Genomic DNA, 17,983 nt, shown 5'->3' on the forward strand with positions numbered 1-17,983 from the left:
TGAACTATTTAATTCAGTGCTGCGAACCAAATTTGGGTCCTGAAAGAACAGTATAAGCTCTTAACTGCTGAGCCATCTTTCTAGCCCCTTGCAATTGAATTTAATAATGCACACTTTCACACACTTGAGAGAGAGAGAGAGAGAGAGAGAGAGAGAGGAAGAGACAGAGACAGAGACAGAGAGGAAGAGAAGGAGAGAGAGACAGTGACGGAAAATCTCATTGACCCTGAATCTTGCCATTCTACCTAGACTGGCTAGCTAGCTGGTAAACACCAAGGATCCAGTTAGCTCCACTTTCCAGGGCTACAGTCACCTGGAGTGTACTGCTTTTACATGGGAGCTGGGGATTTGAACTCAGGTTCTCATGCTTACACAGCACATTTTTGCCCATAGTAACATCTCCCTAGTACACATTTATTGCCCACTCTTATTTGAATCTTATTAAGGAAGTACTCCATGTTAAATTTCAGTTAGAAGTAAAATATTAAAGGGTATATGACTAGGAAGTATTTAAAGGGTAGTTTTACTGTGGAACTAGGTAAACTTACATCTAAGACAAAAGGCAGCACCAGAGCCTCTATTGTATTGCTCTTCCTGTGGAGAAGTGAACAAATGCCTGTTTGCTCCATATATAACAACAAAGCAGACCAAAGGAAAGATTCCATCCAAATCCAGCCTGGGGAACCAGTGGGTTTATTAGGCTTACTTACTGGAGCATGGATTATTCAAAAATCACTTGCATAATACAAACACCCATTGCAGCATATGTGAGACCAGCCTCACTGAGCTGCCTCTCACAGTCCTTTAGCACTTCTGAAGGCCATTGCAGTGAGGAAGCAAGAGGGAGTACCCATAATATTCCCTGTTAAGGGTCCAATACCCTTCCATCTGCCCTTCCAGAGAGTATTGACACTCCATTACCATTAGCAGAAGTCTGAATATTAGTATAGTGTTTTATTTCCTTGCCTTATGAAGTGGTCAGGATTATCTCTGATCTGTGTTGTTAATGAGAAAATCATGTTATACTCAGATGAAATAGCTATACTACAACAACCTCATAACCCAACCATCTTGATTTGCAACATTTCCTAAATCACTAATAATATCTCTATCTATCTATCTATCTATCTATCTATCTATCTATCTATCTATCTATCTATCTACTCTGCCTTCCTCCATATCTCCCTCTCTTTCTCTCTCCACTTGTCACTCTACCCAACTCACTGCTCCTTCTCTCCACTGGATCCCACCTTCTCTCTTTCTATTCTCTACCTCACTTCCCCTTTCTCATTTTTCTCATTACACAAACACACAGAAATTTTCAGGATACACACACACACACACCACACACCACACACACACACACACACACACACACACACACCATTTTTAGATTTTTTTCCAGTGCCCCATAAAATAATTGGATAAATAACAGGAATAATACTTATAGAAAATTATAGATGTTTCCATTTCTACCTCTGCATTGGCCCTTTATGCCCTATTGAATGAGTCCTTTGACCTTTCTTTTCCTTATTCCTTATCAGCAAAATGAAAGTCATTATTCTATCATGTTTCTAGCTTATCTCCTAGGGATCCATTTAAGACTCATTGGATTAAACAATATATAAAGCATGTGGCATATTCTGTTTTTCAAAAGCCTATGAACAACAACAAAAAAGGTTAGGTTTATTAGAAACTTTCTGAAGCTATAAATGTGATTCATTTCTACAATTATAATGTCCTTTTACATTTTACTTATTTGCCTTTTAAATTCATCATGTTGGTAGGGGTCGTTAAGTTCATAAACCTGCTGCACTGTAATGAATTAAGAAACAAATTGATAAAGCAAATAGATTTGGTTGCAGTTTGGTCCAACTTGGAGGGAAAAAAGATTTATAGTTTTTCTTTACCTTTTCTGTAGCAGTTCTCAATTTTATAGAAAAGATGAAACAAGGTATATGTATGTATGTACCTATGTATATATGTATGTATGTATTTATGTGTATGTGCCGATGTCTGTCCCTCTCTGTCTGTCTGTCTTTCTGTCTGTCTCTCTGTTTCTGTCTCTGTCTCTCTCTGTCTCTGTCTCTCTCTCTTTCTCTCTGTGTGATAATTTAAGTTGTCAGAAATTGTGTGAAATCTCTTCTTGGGAATCAAGTGCTCTGGGGCATTTAGTCTTCCTCTACCTATAAGACAACTCTAGATTAACATCATAAAGCAACACACTGATGTTATACCAGTTATGCTGTCTTTGGGGTGTGCGCGTTTCGTGTGTGTGTGGGTTGTTCACATATGTTCCAGGTGTACATATGTGTACAAATTTGCACATGTGTATAGAGGCCAATGTGTCATCACCAGGGATACCATAAACTTCCTTTGAGACAGGGTCTCTCATTGGCCTGGAGTTTACCAGTTAGGATAAGATTGGCTGACCAATAAGACCCAGAGACTTTATTATGTCTCTGTCTCCTAAACAGTGGGATTACAAGAGCACACAATCATACTGCCTTTTGCATAGGTGCCTAGGATCCAAAGCAGGTCCTTCTGCATGCAAAGTAAGCATTTATTGAGTGAGATGTGCTATCCTCAGCCTCCATAATTGATTTTGTTTTTTGTTTTTTTTTTGGTAATATATGAATGAGAATGTGTGCATTAAAGGAAAAAGTCTGAAAGAATATAAATTAAAATGTTAGCTATTATTCAAGGTTCTTAATTTGAAATGTCATCTTGTTTATATGTGTAATATAAAAAACATGTTTGCATAGTAAGAATATTGCATTGCTGTCATTTAAAAGCAGTTGTATTCCTTTCATCCTATCACACTGTGTTATGAAAATTTAAAATAATGAAAACTTACATTTTCATAATGAGGATATAGGGTCAAACTTGTAAAATCTATGTATCTGTTATGTTGCTGGACACTTGGGTCCATATACTCACAGTATCAGTCTCTCTGTATTTTAGACAATTTAACAAATAATGATTAACAAATGTAATTGGATTCATTTACAGTTTGGCCAAAGTGGGAGGAGTCTAACTGCCCCCCCCCCCCGACCATGCCTGAAGTCATCTCTGAATTCATAGTAAGGCAGGAGACAAAGGCTAGAACATACACAATGACATTTTTCTGGTACAAGGAGACCTGGGCCCAAGGTTTTCTCTGAGGACTTTTTTTTTTTTTATTTAATTTTATATAACAAAGTCCAATTAAATGAAAACAAACATTTATACACAATATTTGGGAATTTGGGCGTCGTTCTTTCCAAACTACTTCCTGCTGGTAAGGGGCGCTGTCATGGGGGATTTGAAGAAGATTCAGAAATCCTGGCTGTAGTCTGTAGGGCTGTTTTGTCCAGCTGTTTGGAATGTAGGATCAGCTTGTACTCTGTTTCAGGTGGTCTGGTGTGATCAAACCACATTAGTCTGGAAGGAATCCACATCTTTTCATTTTCTGTGGAAACAAAAATAGAAATACTTTTCCCCAGTAACTTGTTCTTCAACTTAAATTTAGGAGTCAAAGCGTTTTTTTTTTTTTTAATTTATTATTTTACATGTCGATCCCAGTTCCCTCTCCCTCCCTCCCTCCCTCCCCTCCAGCCCTCCCTCCCTCCTTCCCTCCCTTTTGCCCTCTCTATCCTCTCCCATGCACTCTAAACACCCTCCCCTCCCAACCCCCCACCACAATACCATATGTAGGGGAATGCCATCCAGTTGGGGTCATGTAGATCTGACAGGTCCTGTGAAGTAGGGACTAGGGCTTCTTTCCTATCTCTAGAATAAGGCAGTTATCCCTCCATGGGGGATATGTTTGCAAAGTCCTTTTGTGCACCAGGGATACATCCTGGCTCCACTGTCTGAGGTCTCTTAGACTGCTCAGACCTTCTGGCTGAGACCCATATTCAGGGGGGTCCGAGAGGGCTGATCTCCAAAATATACAAAGAACTCAAGAAACTAGTTAACAAAACACCAAATAACCCTATTAAAAAATGGGGTACAGAACTGAAGAAAGAATTCTCAATGGAGGAAATCAAAAAGGCTGAAAGACACTTAAGAAAATGCTCCACATCCTTAGTTATCAGGGGAAATGCAAATCAAAACAACTTTGAGATACCATCTTACCCCTGCCAGAATGGCTAAAATTAGAAACACCAGTGATGACTTATGTTGGAGAGGATGTGGAGAAAGTGTAACACTCCTCCACTGCTGGTGGGAGTGCAAACTCATACAGCCATTTTGGAGATCAGTATGGCGGTTCCTCAGGAAAATGGGAATTAGTTTACCACAGGACCCGGCAATCCCCCCTCTTAGGCATATACCCAAAGGATTCACATCAATGCAACAAAGACATCTGTTCAACTATGTTCATAGCAGCACTATTTGTAATAGCAAGAACCTGGAAGCAACCTAGATGCCCTTCAATTGAAGAATGGTTAATGAAGGTGTGGCACATCTACACAATGGAATACTACTCTGCAGAAAAAAATAATGGTATCTTGAAATTCGCAGGCAAGTGGATGGCACTTGAAGAAACCATCCTGAATGAGGTAACCCAGTCACAAAAAGAGAAACACAGTATGTACTCACTCATATATGGATTTTAGAACTAGATCAAATGATCACCAGCCTATAACTCACATCACCAGAGGAACTAGGATACAAGTTGTATTCTAAGAGATTCATATAAAGTCCCTCACAGAACTGGGAAGGGACAAGTCCCCCAGACCTCAGGTAAAGTGGGGGAGGACAGCGAATGGAGAGAGAAGTAGGAGAAAATGAGAGGGAGGAGAGGAAGGCATGTGCGACCAGGAGGATTGAGCCTGGTTAGGAATGGAAAATAGGAAAGAGAGAGAGAGACAGAGACAGAGACAGAGAGAGAGAACATAAAAGAGGGAGCCAATATTGGTTTGAAGATAAAGTTGAACACAAAGAAAGGTCGAGGGAACTACAAGACTGCTCCCAACTAACAATCTCAGCTTCCTTGGAAAGGCTATCATAAATGCCCTTCCCGGAGAGTGAGATCAACAACTAACTTCTCCATGGAGTCCTCAACTAATGCCTGTTGAAAACAGGAGCAATCACCCATACATAAACACTGAGTCGAACTAGAACCCAGAAGCAGATGGAGAGGACAAGACCATGCAGTAGAAGTACATAGAGACAGCTTACCTGAACAAGGAGGAGCTAAGGGCCACTAGACTGATAGCTGGGGAGCCAACAGGGGACTGACTCCGACTTTTTTTTTTTTTAATTTACATCTAGATACAGGAATGTGAGATCTTAAAGACCCACCATTTTGAAAGAGAATATAGGATTGTCACCCATTCCAGGCCTGATAAATGTTCTTTGTTACAAGTCTATTGCTTTGATGGGTAGAGAATGCCTTTTCTTGGGAGCTCAGTTTGAATTCCTGACTCCCATATTCTCCCTTTAGTATGCTAATTTTGCAAATGAAAAATATTGGTCTGGTCAATATTATATATTGAACTTAGCTTGGTACTTCGATTCCCCACCTTGTTTACCCTCTTAATAACATTCTTTTCCTTGGTCACATTAAATTTTAAATCTATTTTCTAGCTACAGGACCGCACTCAGTTCAGTGACCGAGACTTGGCTACTCTTAAGAAGTACTGGGACAATGGTATGACCAGCCTGGGCTCTGTATGTAGAGAGAAGATTGAAGCTGTTGCAACTGAATTAAACGTGGACTGTGAAATAGTTCGGGTAAGACATGCTCCGTAACTTTCATGCTTTATTTGATGAGTGGCATAAATGAAAGCTTGAAAACTAGCAGCATGGGATACTGCAAACAATATCATTAATGAAGTGAAAAGACCTGGCTAAAGGTAGATATTTTTAAATATGTATCTGATAAGGGTATTATGTCCTGAGTGTAGAAATAACACAACCGTTGAGTGATTAAAAGGCAAATAAAGATTTTTAAACAGCAATATACATACATATATTTCTCCAAAGTATAAAATCCTCAAGAAACCAATGAAAACATATTTAACATCAATATATATGTATATACATAATCATAGAAATTAATCAAAACTCCATGACATAGTAACACCCATCATGATGGTTATAATTAAAGATTATCACAAGTAGGTCAGGACATAGAGAAACTGAAATACTATGCACAGCTGGTAGGAATATTAAATGTTTATATTTCCACTTCAGAAAACAGTCCTCAAAAAGTGTAACATAGATTTATCTTATAAGTCTGCCCTTGCCTTTGTACTTGCATAATAGAAAACATAGGTCCCCCAAAAGAACTCACACACAGATATGTCTTATACATAATAGTCCCAAAATGCTAATGAGGTAAATGTCATCCAAGAGACTAGATAAACAAAATATGGTATAGGCATATAATAGATTATTATAGGTCCATATAAAGAAAATGGATGTTGATACATGCTTCAAAAAGGGAAAGCCTTAAAAGTAGTTTTTTTTAAAGAAAAGAATCTAGTGACAAAAGCTCACATAGTGTATGATTAAATTTATATGAAATGTGCAAAACAGATACACTGTAGAGTCAGTACATAAATTGGAATTGCCAAGAACTAAGCGTAGGGAGGTAAAGGTAGTTACTGGTAATGGATATACAGTTTCTTTTTTGACATGACATAATATTTACAGAATTTGTTGTGATTGATACACATCTCTGTTAATACCTTGAAAAAAATCTTAATTTTATAAGCTAAATGAGTCATTTGTATGATATACCAAACATTCCTCATTGAAACTCTTTTACAAGTGTTATTAATTGTCTCTGATATTTTGTTTGCTCTTGGGATCCTTTCCCACCTACTGGGTTTCCTCATCCACCCTTAATACCAGGGTTTATGCCTAGTGTTACTAAAGTTTGATATGCCTTAATCGGTTATCTTTGGGATGCCTTCTCTTTTCTGAAGGGAAATGGAGGAGGAGTGGATATGGGAGAGAGGGGAGTGGAGGTTGGAGGAGAGAGGAAAGAGAAAACAATTGCATGAAGTGATCTGAAATGTCATGTATTCTTATAATAAATAATAGATAAATTAATTGTAGTAATCAATTATGGGGTTGTATTTTATATTCCATTAAAGGAAATTTATATGAGGTTGAGATAATTACAGTGTTGTAAATATTTAATAATCTTTAAAGTATGAATGCCTTTTTGGTTTTGGTTTAGCTTGGTTTTGTTTGATTTTAATATTTGCTGTTTTCTATGGTATGAAGATTTTCACCATTGGGTTTCTAAGTCTTGTTCAACTTAGAGGCTGGAAGAAAAGATAACTCTGTGCAAAGTTATTAAACAGCTTTAGCCCATGCTTAAGGCTCATCTCAGAAGATCCAGAAGGAAGTACTATTAAAGAACAAGTGAGAAAACATAAAACTCTTTCAGAGAGAAAACAAAGGACAAAGGTTTCTCAAAATAAATACAACTCTTAAAGCTATTACTGTCCTAGTCAGAGCTTTGCTTTTCTTGTTTTGATTCAGATGTGAAATCAATTTCAATCCTGTGTTTTTAGAGTATGCTGCTATGTGAAAGTGTATAGTAACAATGAGAAAAGAAAATGCATCAGACTCATCCTGTTTTAAAGGATTTTTGCGTATAGCAAGTGGGATAGTCCAGAAAGTTTATGGGACACCACATGAATGTGGGATCGTAGCATGGAGAACCTAAGTAAAGATCACAGATAGGAGAATGTGGAGCTTGTGTTTTTGTCATTTTCAATTTATTTTTTAAAAAATGAAAGATGCTTCCTTGAGTAAAAATGTTTGCTCTGTAAGCCATAACTTGCACTTAATCCTCAGTTATCATAGTAGAAGAAAATAACAAGATAGCACCTGAAAATTGTTCTGTGATTATCACATGCACACTGAGGCATGTATGTACCTGATCATGAACACACACAAACATCATACATATACAATGACATATACATAATCATTAATAATAAATAAAAGAACTAAATATTTTTATTTTATATATATAATTATTTTTTCTTATTTTACATATCGATCCCAGTTCCCTCTCCCTCTTACCCTCCCATGCTCCCCAACCCCCCTCCGATCCCATCCTGCCACTCCACAGAGAGGGTGATGCCTTCCAGGAGGGATCATCGAAATCTGTCGAGTCATTTGGAGTAGGGACTAGGCCCTCTCTCCTTCCTCTAGGCTAAGGGAGTATCCCTCCATGGTTAATGTGCTCCCAAAGTCCTTTCACATACCAGGGATACATCCTGGTTCCACTATCAGAGGTCCTTTAGACTGCCCAGGCCGTCTGAGACCTATGTTCAGTGGTTCTGAGTCAGTCCAATGCTGGTTTCCCAGCTATCATTCTGGGGGTCCATTAGCTCCCCCTTGTTCAGGTCAGCTGTCTCTGTGGGTTTCTGTAGGCTAGTCTTGACCCCATTTTCTTATCACTCCTCCCTCTCTGCAACTGGATTCCTGGAGTTCGACTAGCTGTAGGTGTCTGCTTTTGTTTCCATCAGCTGCTAGCTGAGGACTGTATAATGGCATGTAAGTTAGTTATCAATCTCATTATCAGTGAAAGGCATTGAAAGTAGCCTTTCCACTGTTGCTCAGATTGTTAGTTGGTGTCATCCTTGTAGGTCTCTGGACATTTCTCTATAGTCAGTTTTCTCTTCAAACCTATAATAGCTCCCTCTATTATGATATCTCTCTCTCTTTTTTATTCCTCTCATCTATTTGCTGCTCAATCGTCCTAGTCCCACATGAATTAAACATTTTTTTTTCTCCAGAAGGTTGCCTGTAATTCTTTTTCCTTTCATACTAATATACCCATTGATATTGCCATTGTTCTCGACTTGTTTATGCAACCATTTCACTGATAGGTTGTTTCACTGCACACTTCCTGGTATTCTGACTCTTGACAATATTTCTTCCCTCTCTTTCATAACATTCCCTGAGACATAGATATAGAGGAGATATTATGCAGATGTCTCTTTTATGGATGAGCACTCTACAGTCTATTGATCTCTGCATTGTGTCAAGTTTGTGGTTTTCTATGTTAGTCTCCATTTGCTATAAAGATGGGATTCATTGATTAAGGGTGGTAACTACATTTAATCTGGGTATAAGGATACATTTTAATTACAATATAGGAAAGAATTATGTTGGTCTAGCAAAGTGGCAGAATTCTTTTCTAAGGTCCATAACTTCACTAGCCCTGGGAAGCTGACTGGACTTTCAGTACCAGGCACAATTTCCCTCCTGTTGAGTGGGCCTTAAGTCCAATTAAGACAGTTGTTGGCTGCCATTGACATGTGGGTGCCATTTTTTGTACAATTATGCATTTTACCATGATGGTTATTGTCATGGTTCATAGATGATGCATCTGGGTAGGAGTGTTTAAATGCTTCTCTCCCTTGAAAGTTTCCATAGCATGTTCTGGAACCTTGGAAACTAGACCACAGTAAAGAGAGGTTTTCAGGTCAGATCCAGCTAGAATCACCTGTGCCCTAAGTATGTAGTGTCTTCAGCAACAGGGATCCACTTTAAAACCCCGAGAGGCAGCCAAGGGATATTTCACTAATCTACATTGTTTTGGAAGTTCCTTGAGACTACTATGACCAACCATTTGAAAGAAAATTTCTTGTCCCTGGTACTGGGGTTTTTGTTAAGCTATGGTTCTTGTGGAGAACATTGTCAGCCCAATTGTCTTAGCTTCTCGTTATTTGTACATAACAACTAGTTTCAAATTAAAGTTATGTTATAAACATAGGAAGTTTTGTAGAATTTATCTTAAAACTTCCCCACTGTTCCCCTCCTACATTTTCCAATGGCTGTAGTCAAGCATTTTCACTCCATTAGATGATCCCTTTGGTATTTATTTATAGCTGTGAATTAGCTATGAATTACAGAAACACTCAAAATAAAAGTGGCTTAGATAGACCCTTACAAATTCTGTCCATTTGATATGCTGTATACAGCTAGTATAGAAATGCTAGAGTAGCTTTAGAGATACTAATGCATTCCATCTTTTTTTCTGTCACTTGTGTGATGCAACTCCACTTTAAAATCCATAATGATGGTGTATATAACCCCTAGTAGTACAACAGAGAGAAGAGAAAATTTCAAGTGGTGTGTACCGTTTTTCAAAAAGAAGCTGTAGAAACTATCATTAAGCACTTTCACTTCCATCAATTTGGCTGAAGAATTGTCACATGGTCATAACCAAACTTCAAGGGAAGCTACAAATAGAGTTTTACTGTGTCAATCATGTGCTCAGCTAAACCTGCTATTACTTTAGAAGAAGAGAGAACAAGTCTGAATCATAAACAACTGGACTTCATTGCCACTTCTTGATTTTTTCCATGTTAGTGTCTATTAAATTTTTGCTATATATTTCAAGGCTTTAAAAAAGTTTCATTGATATTTTTATTCACTTATACTCATATTTCCCTCATCTTCCCTTAATGTAGGTTAGTGTAATATTCATTATGAATATTAGGTTGTTAGGGTGATCTGGCCTGATAAACTAGGGGTGATTCAATCAATTTGGTCAGCTAGGCAGGTGTCTACTTCTTTCCTTACAACTCTGTATGTATTTCTCCTGAAACTTCAGATTCATTAAAGAGGGCAACCATCCTCAACAGAGGTGGACCATTCTTCTGTGAAAGTTTTTCAAGTAGTGGCACTTCCCTGCTAGAACCTCAAAACAAACTTGCAAAAAAATTAATATTGTTATAGTATAAATATTTAACATCTTCCAATTATGGAGTGCAATACTGCTTTTCTTTATTATTTTTAAGTTCATTTTTATTTGATGTACATTGGTGTTTTTCTTGCATATGTGTCTGTGTGAAAGTGTTGGATCCCCTGAAACTGGAGTTATAGACAGCTGTGAGCTATCATGTGGGTTCTGGGAATTGAATCCAGGTCCTCTGGAAGAGGACCACATACTCGTAAATGCTGAGCCATCTTTTCAGCTTCCTTCTTTAAGTATTATATATTTTATTCCCTTGGCATTTAAATTTTCCTGTGTTTTTGCTTTTGCTTTTGTGAGACATGGCCTCCCTATGTGCCTCTGGCTGAAAAATACTCATCACGTAGCCTAGGCTGGCTTTGAATTTGCGGAAGCCTCAGCCTTTCAGTGCTGGCAATATTGGTGTGTGTTACCACAGTATCTTTCTTAGGTTGTATTTTTGATATTCAATTGTTTGCTTGTTTCGTTTTCTAAGTACTTATAATGATTTTTTTCTCAGAGCTTCTCAATATATACCCACACTTTTGGCAATAGATCAGTTTTGTCCTCTTGAATACATGTTTCCTGAATCTGCTAACTCACTCTTAACTGTACTGGTTACTTTCTTTACCAGGGATACAACTGTTCCTCTGTGATTCATATTTTTGACCTGATTTTCTTTTTACTCTGCCTTTATTTATCTTCTAACTTTCCTGTAGAGATTTTATTTTCTTTCAAATTTTCTGTTTAACCTGTCATTGGTAATAATTAGTACTTTATGCTTCAGGTTTTCATGAGACCCATGTACTTCAAAAGAAAGGAGAGGAGAACAGACTATTTTCAAAAATGCACACTTCCATATGTGGCATAGGATTCCTGGCAAAAGTTCTCTCACAGGCTTTTGGGCATGGATTTAGTTTTATTGTCAGACAGTTCTGTTGTCGTCGCCAGGTTTTAATGTGTGCATAATCTTCTCTACCTAGAGAAAATCCTAATATACAAGAAGATGATGACGTTTCATTTTATTCTTGCTTAAAATTAGTGAAAACTTCTAATAGTAAAGAAATGGAGAACAATTTAGCATCCTGTTTTTTCCACTGAGCTTCTAACATGCTGGCATGCTAACAGCAGAGGGAACGTTTGGAGCCATGATGGGTTTCAAATGGACTTTTTCTGTAATATTTGATAAATTACTCTGAGGAAGAATTTTTGCCATAAAAATATCTTCTTGAGATTTCAGGAGAAACTACTCATGTGTTGTTAAGTACAGAGGGCCTTTATGTTCCTGATTACTAAATTGAGCTTTGCTTCTAGATGTCTAGTCAACCATTACTTATGGTATAATTTTGACATCTTAGATTTGTTTTTCTTGTTATGTCACATTAAGTTATCTCCTTGATTCATGGAAGATGCATTCCAAGACCTCTAGTGCATTTCTGAAGCTGAAACCCTTTGTATATTGGCTTTAGCTTGTGTATACATGTCTATGATAAGGTTTGGTTTCTAAATTAAGTACAATCAGCAATGACTGATAACAAATGAAACAATTATACCTCTATGATGTGATAAAAGCCATGTGACTATGGTCTTAATGCTTAAAGTCAAGACAAATGTTTCTATTCCCGCACTGCTTTGACTACTGGCAACTAAAGCTGTAAACAGTAAAAGCATGGATATGAGAGGTTATTATAACATGAAAGAAGTCTGGGAAAAGATCAAGGCACACTATTTCTAGAATTTTTATTAAGTAGTATAAGTTACATGCATGTGCTTCTTAAACTTAAAATATTATTTCCAAATTTCTGTCTAGTGTTCATTAACTTATTCGCTTATTAACTCTTCACAGAACTCTATTCTGTGCTGTGTAAAGATTGAAGCTTTCTTAAGGAACTTGCAGATGCTTTAATGTGTCTGAGCTTTAAGTTAGTCATAAGTGGAGCAATATTTTACAAGGCTCTAGAGAAACTGTATGGGAACTGTGCTTGGGGGTACTTATAAATACTCAAAAGGCTTCCTCCATCTTGTTGCAATTCTGTTATAATATCTGCCTTTTGAAATCTGTGTTTGACTTATAGTGGACAGGTCCAAATGTACTCTTTTATGGCCAAAAGTTTGTATGAACAATGAATTATTGAATGTTTGAAATAAATTTTGTGAAATTTGAATAAATTAATGGAAAATCGAATGTACCCTTTAAAATTCAAGATTAAATTTATTTTCAGGAGAGTGTGGCTAGATCTGAAGTGTGTTTAAACAGACCAATGTTTTTCAGTTATATAGTAAGCTCTATGTTATCTATTTTTGTTTCTTAAAACAGAATTTAACTCTGTTGTCTAGGCTAAGTAGCTGAGGTTACTAGCCTTGAATTCACAACAATTCTCTTCCCTTAGCCTTCTAAGTGCTGGAATCATAACAAAAGCCACTAAGCCTGCATTCAATTATCCATCATAGACATTAATTTAAAACTAGTGTGCACTGAGGCAGAGCACTTGCCTAGCATGCGAAAAGCCCAGGGTTAATTCCCTAGCACTGAGGAAAAAAGTCAAGTGAATCTTTTTAGAGGCTTGGGGGTTATTTTAATAGTAGGGTGCTTAGTATGCATGAAGCCCTAGGTTTAACCCTCACATTGAAACAAAATGGTCACAGTGATAAATTTTATGTGCTTGTATTTGGTTTATAACTTTAGACCTTGCACTCAGGAGGTAGAAGCAGGAATATCACGTTTTTTAGGCCAGCTTCATCACATGATAAGTTCTAGGTGAGCCAGGACTATATAGTGACATATTGTCTCAATAAGAAGAGGAGGTATAAGGAATAAGCTGACAAGACCCAAGATTTAACTCAGTGTCCTGTTATTACACAATCTTTTCCCTTTCCCTCTATAAAATTAAGAGACTTCGTTAAATATGAAAAAGTCTTCACTATACTATGTTATTGTGATTAAACAGTCTAGCTGGCTCTCTGTGTAACACTTGGTCAAAAAAAATTAGTTTCTATTTGCTTTTCTATGTATGTATACCACTACTGTATGATAAATTCATGTTCCCCCGGGGTATAGAGCATGCTTGTTATCTCTACTACTGTATATATGCTTGATATGTAATATTCAGTAATATTTGTGGTATGAACAATTAAATATCTAACAGAAATGTAACTATATATTTACATACAGAAATTACAAATTATATAATGATAAACATCTGAACAAAAGTTTAGACTGTGCTTTAACATTGCCCAATATAAACAGTATTAAAAATTTATAAGGGCTAAGCATCCTCATTTTTAATAGTTATCATATTAGTGAAATTATTCATAGCTGTTTTACTTAAAGATACAATACTATTCTATAGATTGGTGACCATCCTGGAAAGACACTTATTATCCTAAAAAGGACAGGATTTGTAAACTAACTCCTTAATTTTGCACGCAAGAAATTTCATTCCAAGTGATAAAATAACTTGTCAACATATCATGTAAAATAGTTGAGCAACAGTAGGGACTGTTGGCTTACTCCTTTAACCAACCCCAGTACTCAGGAGGCAGAGGCAGGCAAATATCTGGGAGTTTGAGACCGGCCAGATGTACCTAGTAAGTTCAAGGCCAACCAAGCTAAATAGTGAGACCCTGTCTCAAAAAAGAGTTAGAAAACTGGTTATTTCTAAACTAACCAATTTTAATATGAAGTAGAGAAAAAATACCTTCACATATGTTTAATAACTGGAATTTAGAAAGGACTTTGGGTTGAAGAAGATCTGGAGCCAAAAACTAGATATAATACTTGCAATTAATAAGAATAATAGACATTGACCCATTGTCCTAGTTTGCTTTATGTTGCTGTGATTTATTTATTTTTGTTTGTTTTCACAGTGATTGCATTTATTTCTATATGTTAAATTTTTTTAAGTTTTTTTATTTACTTTATATAACCAAGTCCATTTAAATGAAAACAAACATTTATAGACAATATTTGGTAATTTGGGCGTCGTTCTTTCCAAACTGCTTCCTGCTGGTAAGGGGCACTGCAATGGGGGATTCTAAGAAGATTCAGAAATCCTGGCTGTAGTCTGTAAGGATGTTTTGTCCAGTTGTTTTGAATGTAGGATCACCTGGAACTCTGTTTCAGGCGGTCTGGCTTGATCAAACCACATTAGTCTGGAAGGAATCCACATGTTTTCATTTTCTGTGGAAACAAAAATAGAAATCCTTTTCCCCAGTAACTTGTCCTTGAACTTAAATTTTGGAGTCAACGCATTTTTTTTATTTAATTTATTATTTTACACTGTTGCTGTGGTTTAATACTGACCAAAAGAAACTTGGGAGTGGAAAGTCTTATTGGGTTTGCTGGTTACAGTCTCATCATCCATGAAAGCTGAGACAGGAACTGAAGCAGAGAAGTGTCCCCAAAAAGAATATTGCTTACTGACTTATTTCCCATGGCTACTTGGTTTTGCTTTCTTACACCATCTAGGACCATCTGACCAGGGGTGGCACTGCCCACAGTGAGCTCGACTCTCCAATATGACAGCTCTTAGGAAAATTACATAAGGTGGGACTGCAGAAAGTCCTATGGGGTGAGGGCAGAGTCCTGTATGTAGATGTGACTTATGTGAAAGGTTTGTTGGGGAAGGTAAGGGAATGAGGAAGGGAGAGTGGGGAGGGGGAGAGAGAGAGAGAGAGAGAGAGAGAGAGAGAGAGAGAGAGAGAGAGAGAGAGAGAGAGAGAGAGAGAGAGGGAGGGAGGTCATACCTCCCCTGGAAAAATAGAGAAAAGAAGAGAGGAAAGAGGCCCTGGGGTTGGGGGGGCTGCCTTCTCAGAGAAACAGAAGAGAGAGATAGTGGGCATGGTTTTATAGTGGGCATGGTTTTCTATTAAGGAGACTTCTACACCTGCATACAGAGCTTGCCATGCACAGAGGCACTGTGCCAGGTTACCAAGGAGCCAGGTCAGTCTTCCTGGATTATTTCAACAACAATCATTAATCAAGAAAATACACTACAATTTTGTCTCCTGGCCAATCTGATGGAGGCAATTATTTAATGGAGGTTCTTTCTTTAAGGTGACTTTAGTTTGTGTCAGATTGAGAAAAGATGAGCAATCCTTACCCTATAAGGAAAAATACTTGAGAACAACATATAATAATAAATGGATGGATGGATGGATAAATAAATAAAAGTTCCCACATTCATCCAAACCTAGGACTAAACAATTTATAGAGTGATATGTTCAATACAATTGAAGTGTTCATGAAAAGACTACATGGAAACTTAAGGTTTCTTCAGTGGAATTAAGGTAAATTCAATGGACTAGATAAAGGTTTTCTTCCTCGGTTGACCTATTCTAATACCTTCCAGAACATCCTCATTTATCAGCTATCTGGGTATTCCTTCACTCAGCCAAGTGGTCATCACAAGTTGCTAGAACAAAATAACATTAGATGGGTTGTAAGCAGGTGAAAAAAAAATCTCATAGTTTTGAGGGCTATAAAAGTCCAATGTCAAGTTTCTAGCATATTTAATGTCTTACTAGGGCCCCTTCTATACAGCTAACTATCTTTTCATGGTTGAATGTAAGACATCCTTATGTTTTCCTTTTTAAAAATGCTAAGTCTATTCATGAGGGATTAATACTGTCATCTTAGAGGTTAGAAGTTAATCATACATTTAATTGGGTTAGAGAACATTAATATTCAGATCCTAACAGCCTCTAAGATAACTGCATTCTTCTATGAGTCTGTAAAATGTAATAAAATCTTTAGCATTGTATTTATATTTTGAACTGATTCCCATTGCTTTTCAAGTATGTATTTAGAAGACAGTCTCCTGATATAGCCCAGGCTTGTTGGGAACTCGTTATAGGTGCTATCTTTCACTCTAGGTTCTGTTACTTAGTTTTGAAAAAAACAACAAAAACTGAAATATTTTCAACCTTAGAATGCAATGAAAACCTCAAATACTTCCCAATTTTCATATCACATGTTTTACCTTTGTCATTGTACAGAACAGAAACTTAGTTTCTGTGTTACTTTCCTTTTCTTTCTCCTTGCTGCAGATTTTATGATGTAAATAAGACAAGCATCCTAAAGAGTGGCTTCCTCCTTTGGCCAATGCCATCATTTGCACAGAATCATTGGCTGGGATTATTGTGGAAGAACTGGGCCTGCATCACATTTCCATAAGCAGCAGTATTCACAGATAGGAAATAATGACAATTCAAAAGAGCTTTGGTGAGAAGGTCCAGTTCTGAAGATTTTCTGAAGTCTAGTAATTCATTTGGAATGAGGCAATGTAAAAGAAAATGGAAACTACTTTTTTTAACCTAGTATTTTCCTTTGTGGAAATTAATCTAGGAAAACTGTTACAATGTCTATAAGCATTTCTCTATTGGATTACTTTTCCTTTAAGACAATCCATTTTAGATGTCATGTTTAATATACACTGCTAAACACATCTAAAGTTCTATATTTCCTGAATTTGCTCCCCTTCCCCTACACAACAAATAAAAACAACAGTTATCCTTCTTGACCTAACTGAATAGTTCTTCTGTTTTGCTAGACATTTTTTTTCTGAAAAATTTGAACAAGTATAATGCTAACCTTAGTCACATGTTTATTTACATTGGATAGCATCTATAGCAGCTTTGTATTTATGTAGGTCTTATTGTATAGAGTAAATTCTGTTAATATATAAAGATAGCTTTGTTGGTGTAAAATGCTTACTGAATAAACATGACGACTGGAGTTCCATCCCCAGGTAACACAAAAACAAACAAACAAAAAGTTAAGCAGGTGTATGACCAAAAATGGTACTGTTGGCCAGCCGACATTCCAGAATAGATGTGAGAGGTGGTATCCAGGCCCCATCATTACCGAGAAGTTGATGGCTACTAAAAGAAAGAGAATTATTATTTGAGGTGTGGCCAGTAATAGTTTTCATATACTCCAATGGATGGACCCACATCCACGTACATATGAACAGAACAACGTATATTTAGTGGGTTAACAGCAATAACAAAAAAGACATGAAGTTGGTAGGAGAAATGTGTTAGAAGGTTTACAGGAAATTTAGAGGTGTAAATGAGAGGTGGGTATGATCATATTTCATTTATACAGGTAAAAAATGCTTAAAGAATATACATATAATAAAATAAAAATGCAGACATGATGGTGACACATAGTATAAGTCCAGAATCGGGGTAAATGGAATCAGGCCAACCCCTGGAGCTTGCAGGACAGCCAGACTTGACTTGCCTTGCCATTAAGCCCCAGACTAGAGAGTGACCCTGTCT

The 17,983-nt window shown here is 37.0% G+C and overlaps 1 protein-coding gene across 2 annotated transcripts in view; it reads left to right on the forward strand.

Annotated features, from left to right (window-relative positions):
• Positions 1–17,983, forward strand: part of Hdx (highly divergent homeobox) — a 117,935-nt gene that overhangs the window by 71,238 nt on the left and 28,714 nt on the right. For both annotated transcript variants that reach the window (XM_051190665.1, XM_051190657.1), the window contains one exon: positions 5,575–5,721. In XM_051190665.1, the coding sequence (XP_051046622.1) occupies positions 5,575–5,721 (147 nt within the window). The remainder of the gene's footprint in view (positions 1–5,574; positions 5,722–17,983) is intronic.

Source organism: Phodopus roborovskii, unplaced genomic scaffold (genome assembly GCF_943737965.1).
Source record: "Phodopus roborovskii unplaced genomic scaffold, PHOROB, whole genome shotgun sequence".
NCBI lineage: Eukaryota > Metazoa > Chordata > Mammalia > Rodentia > Cricetidae > Phodopus > Phodopus roborovskii.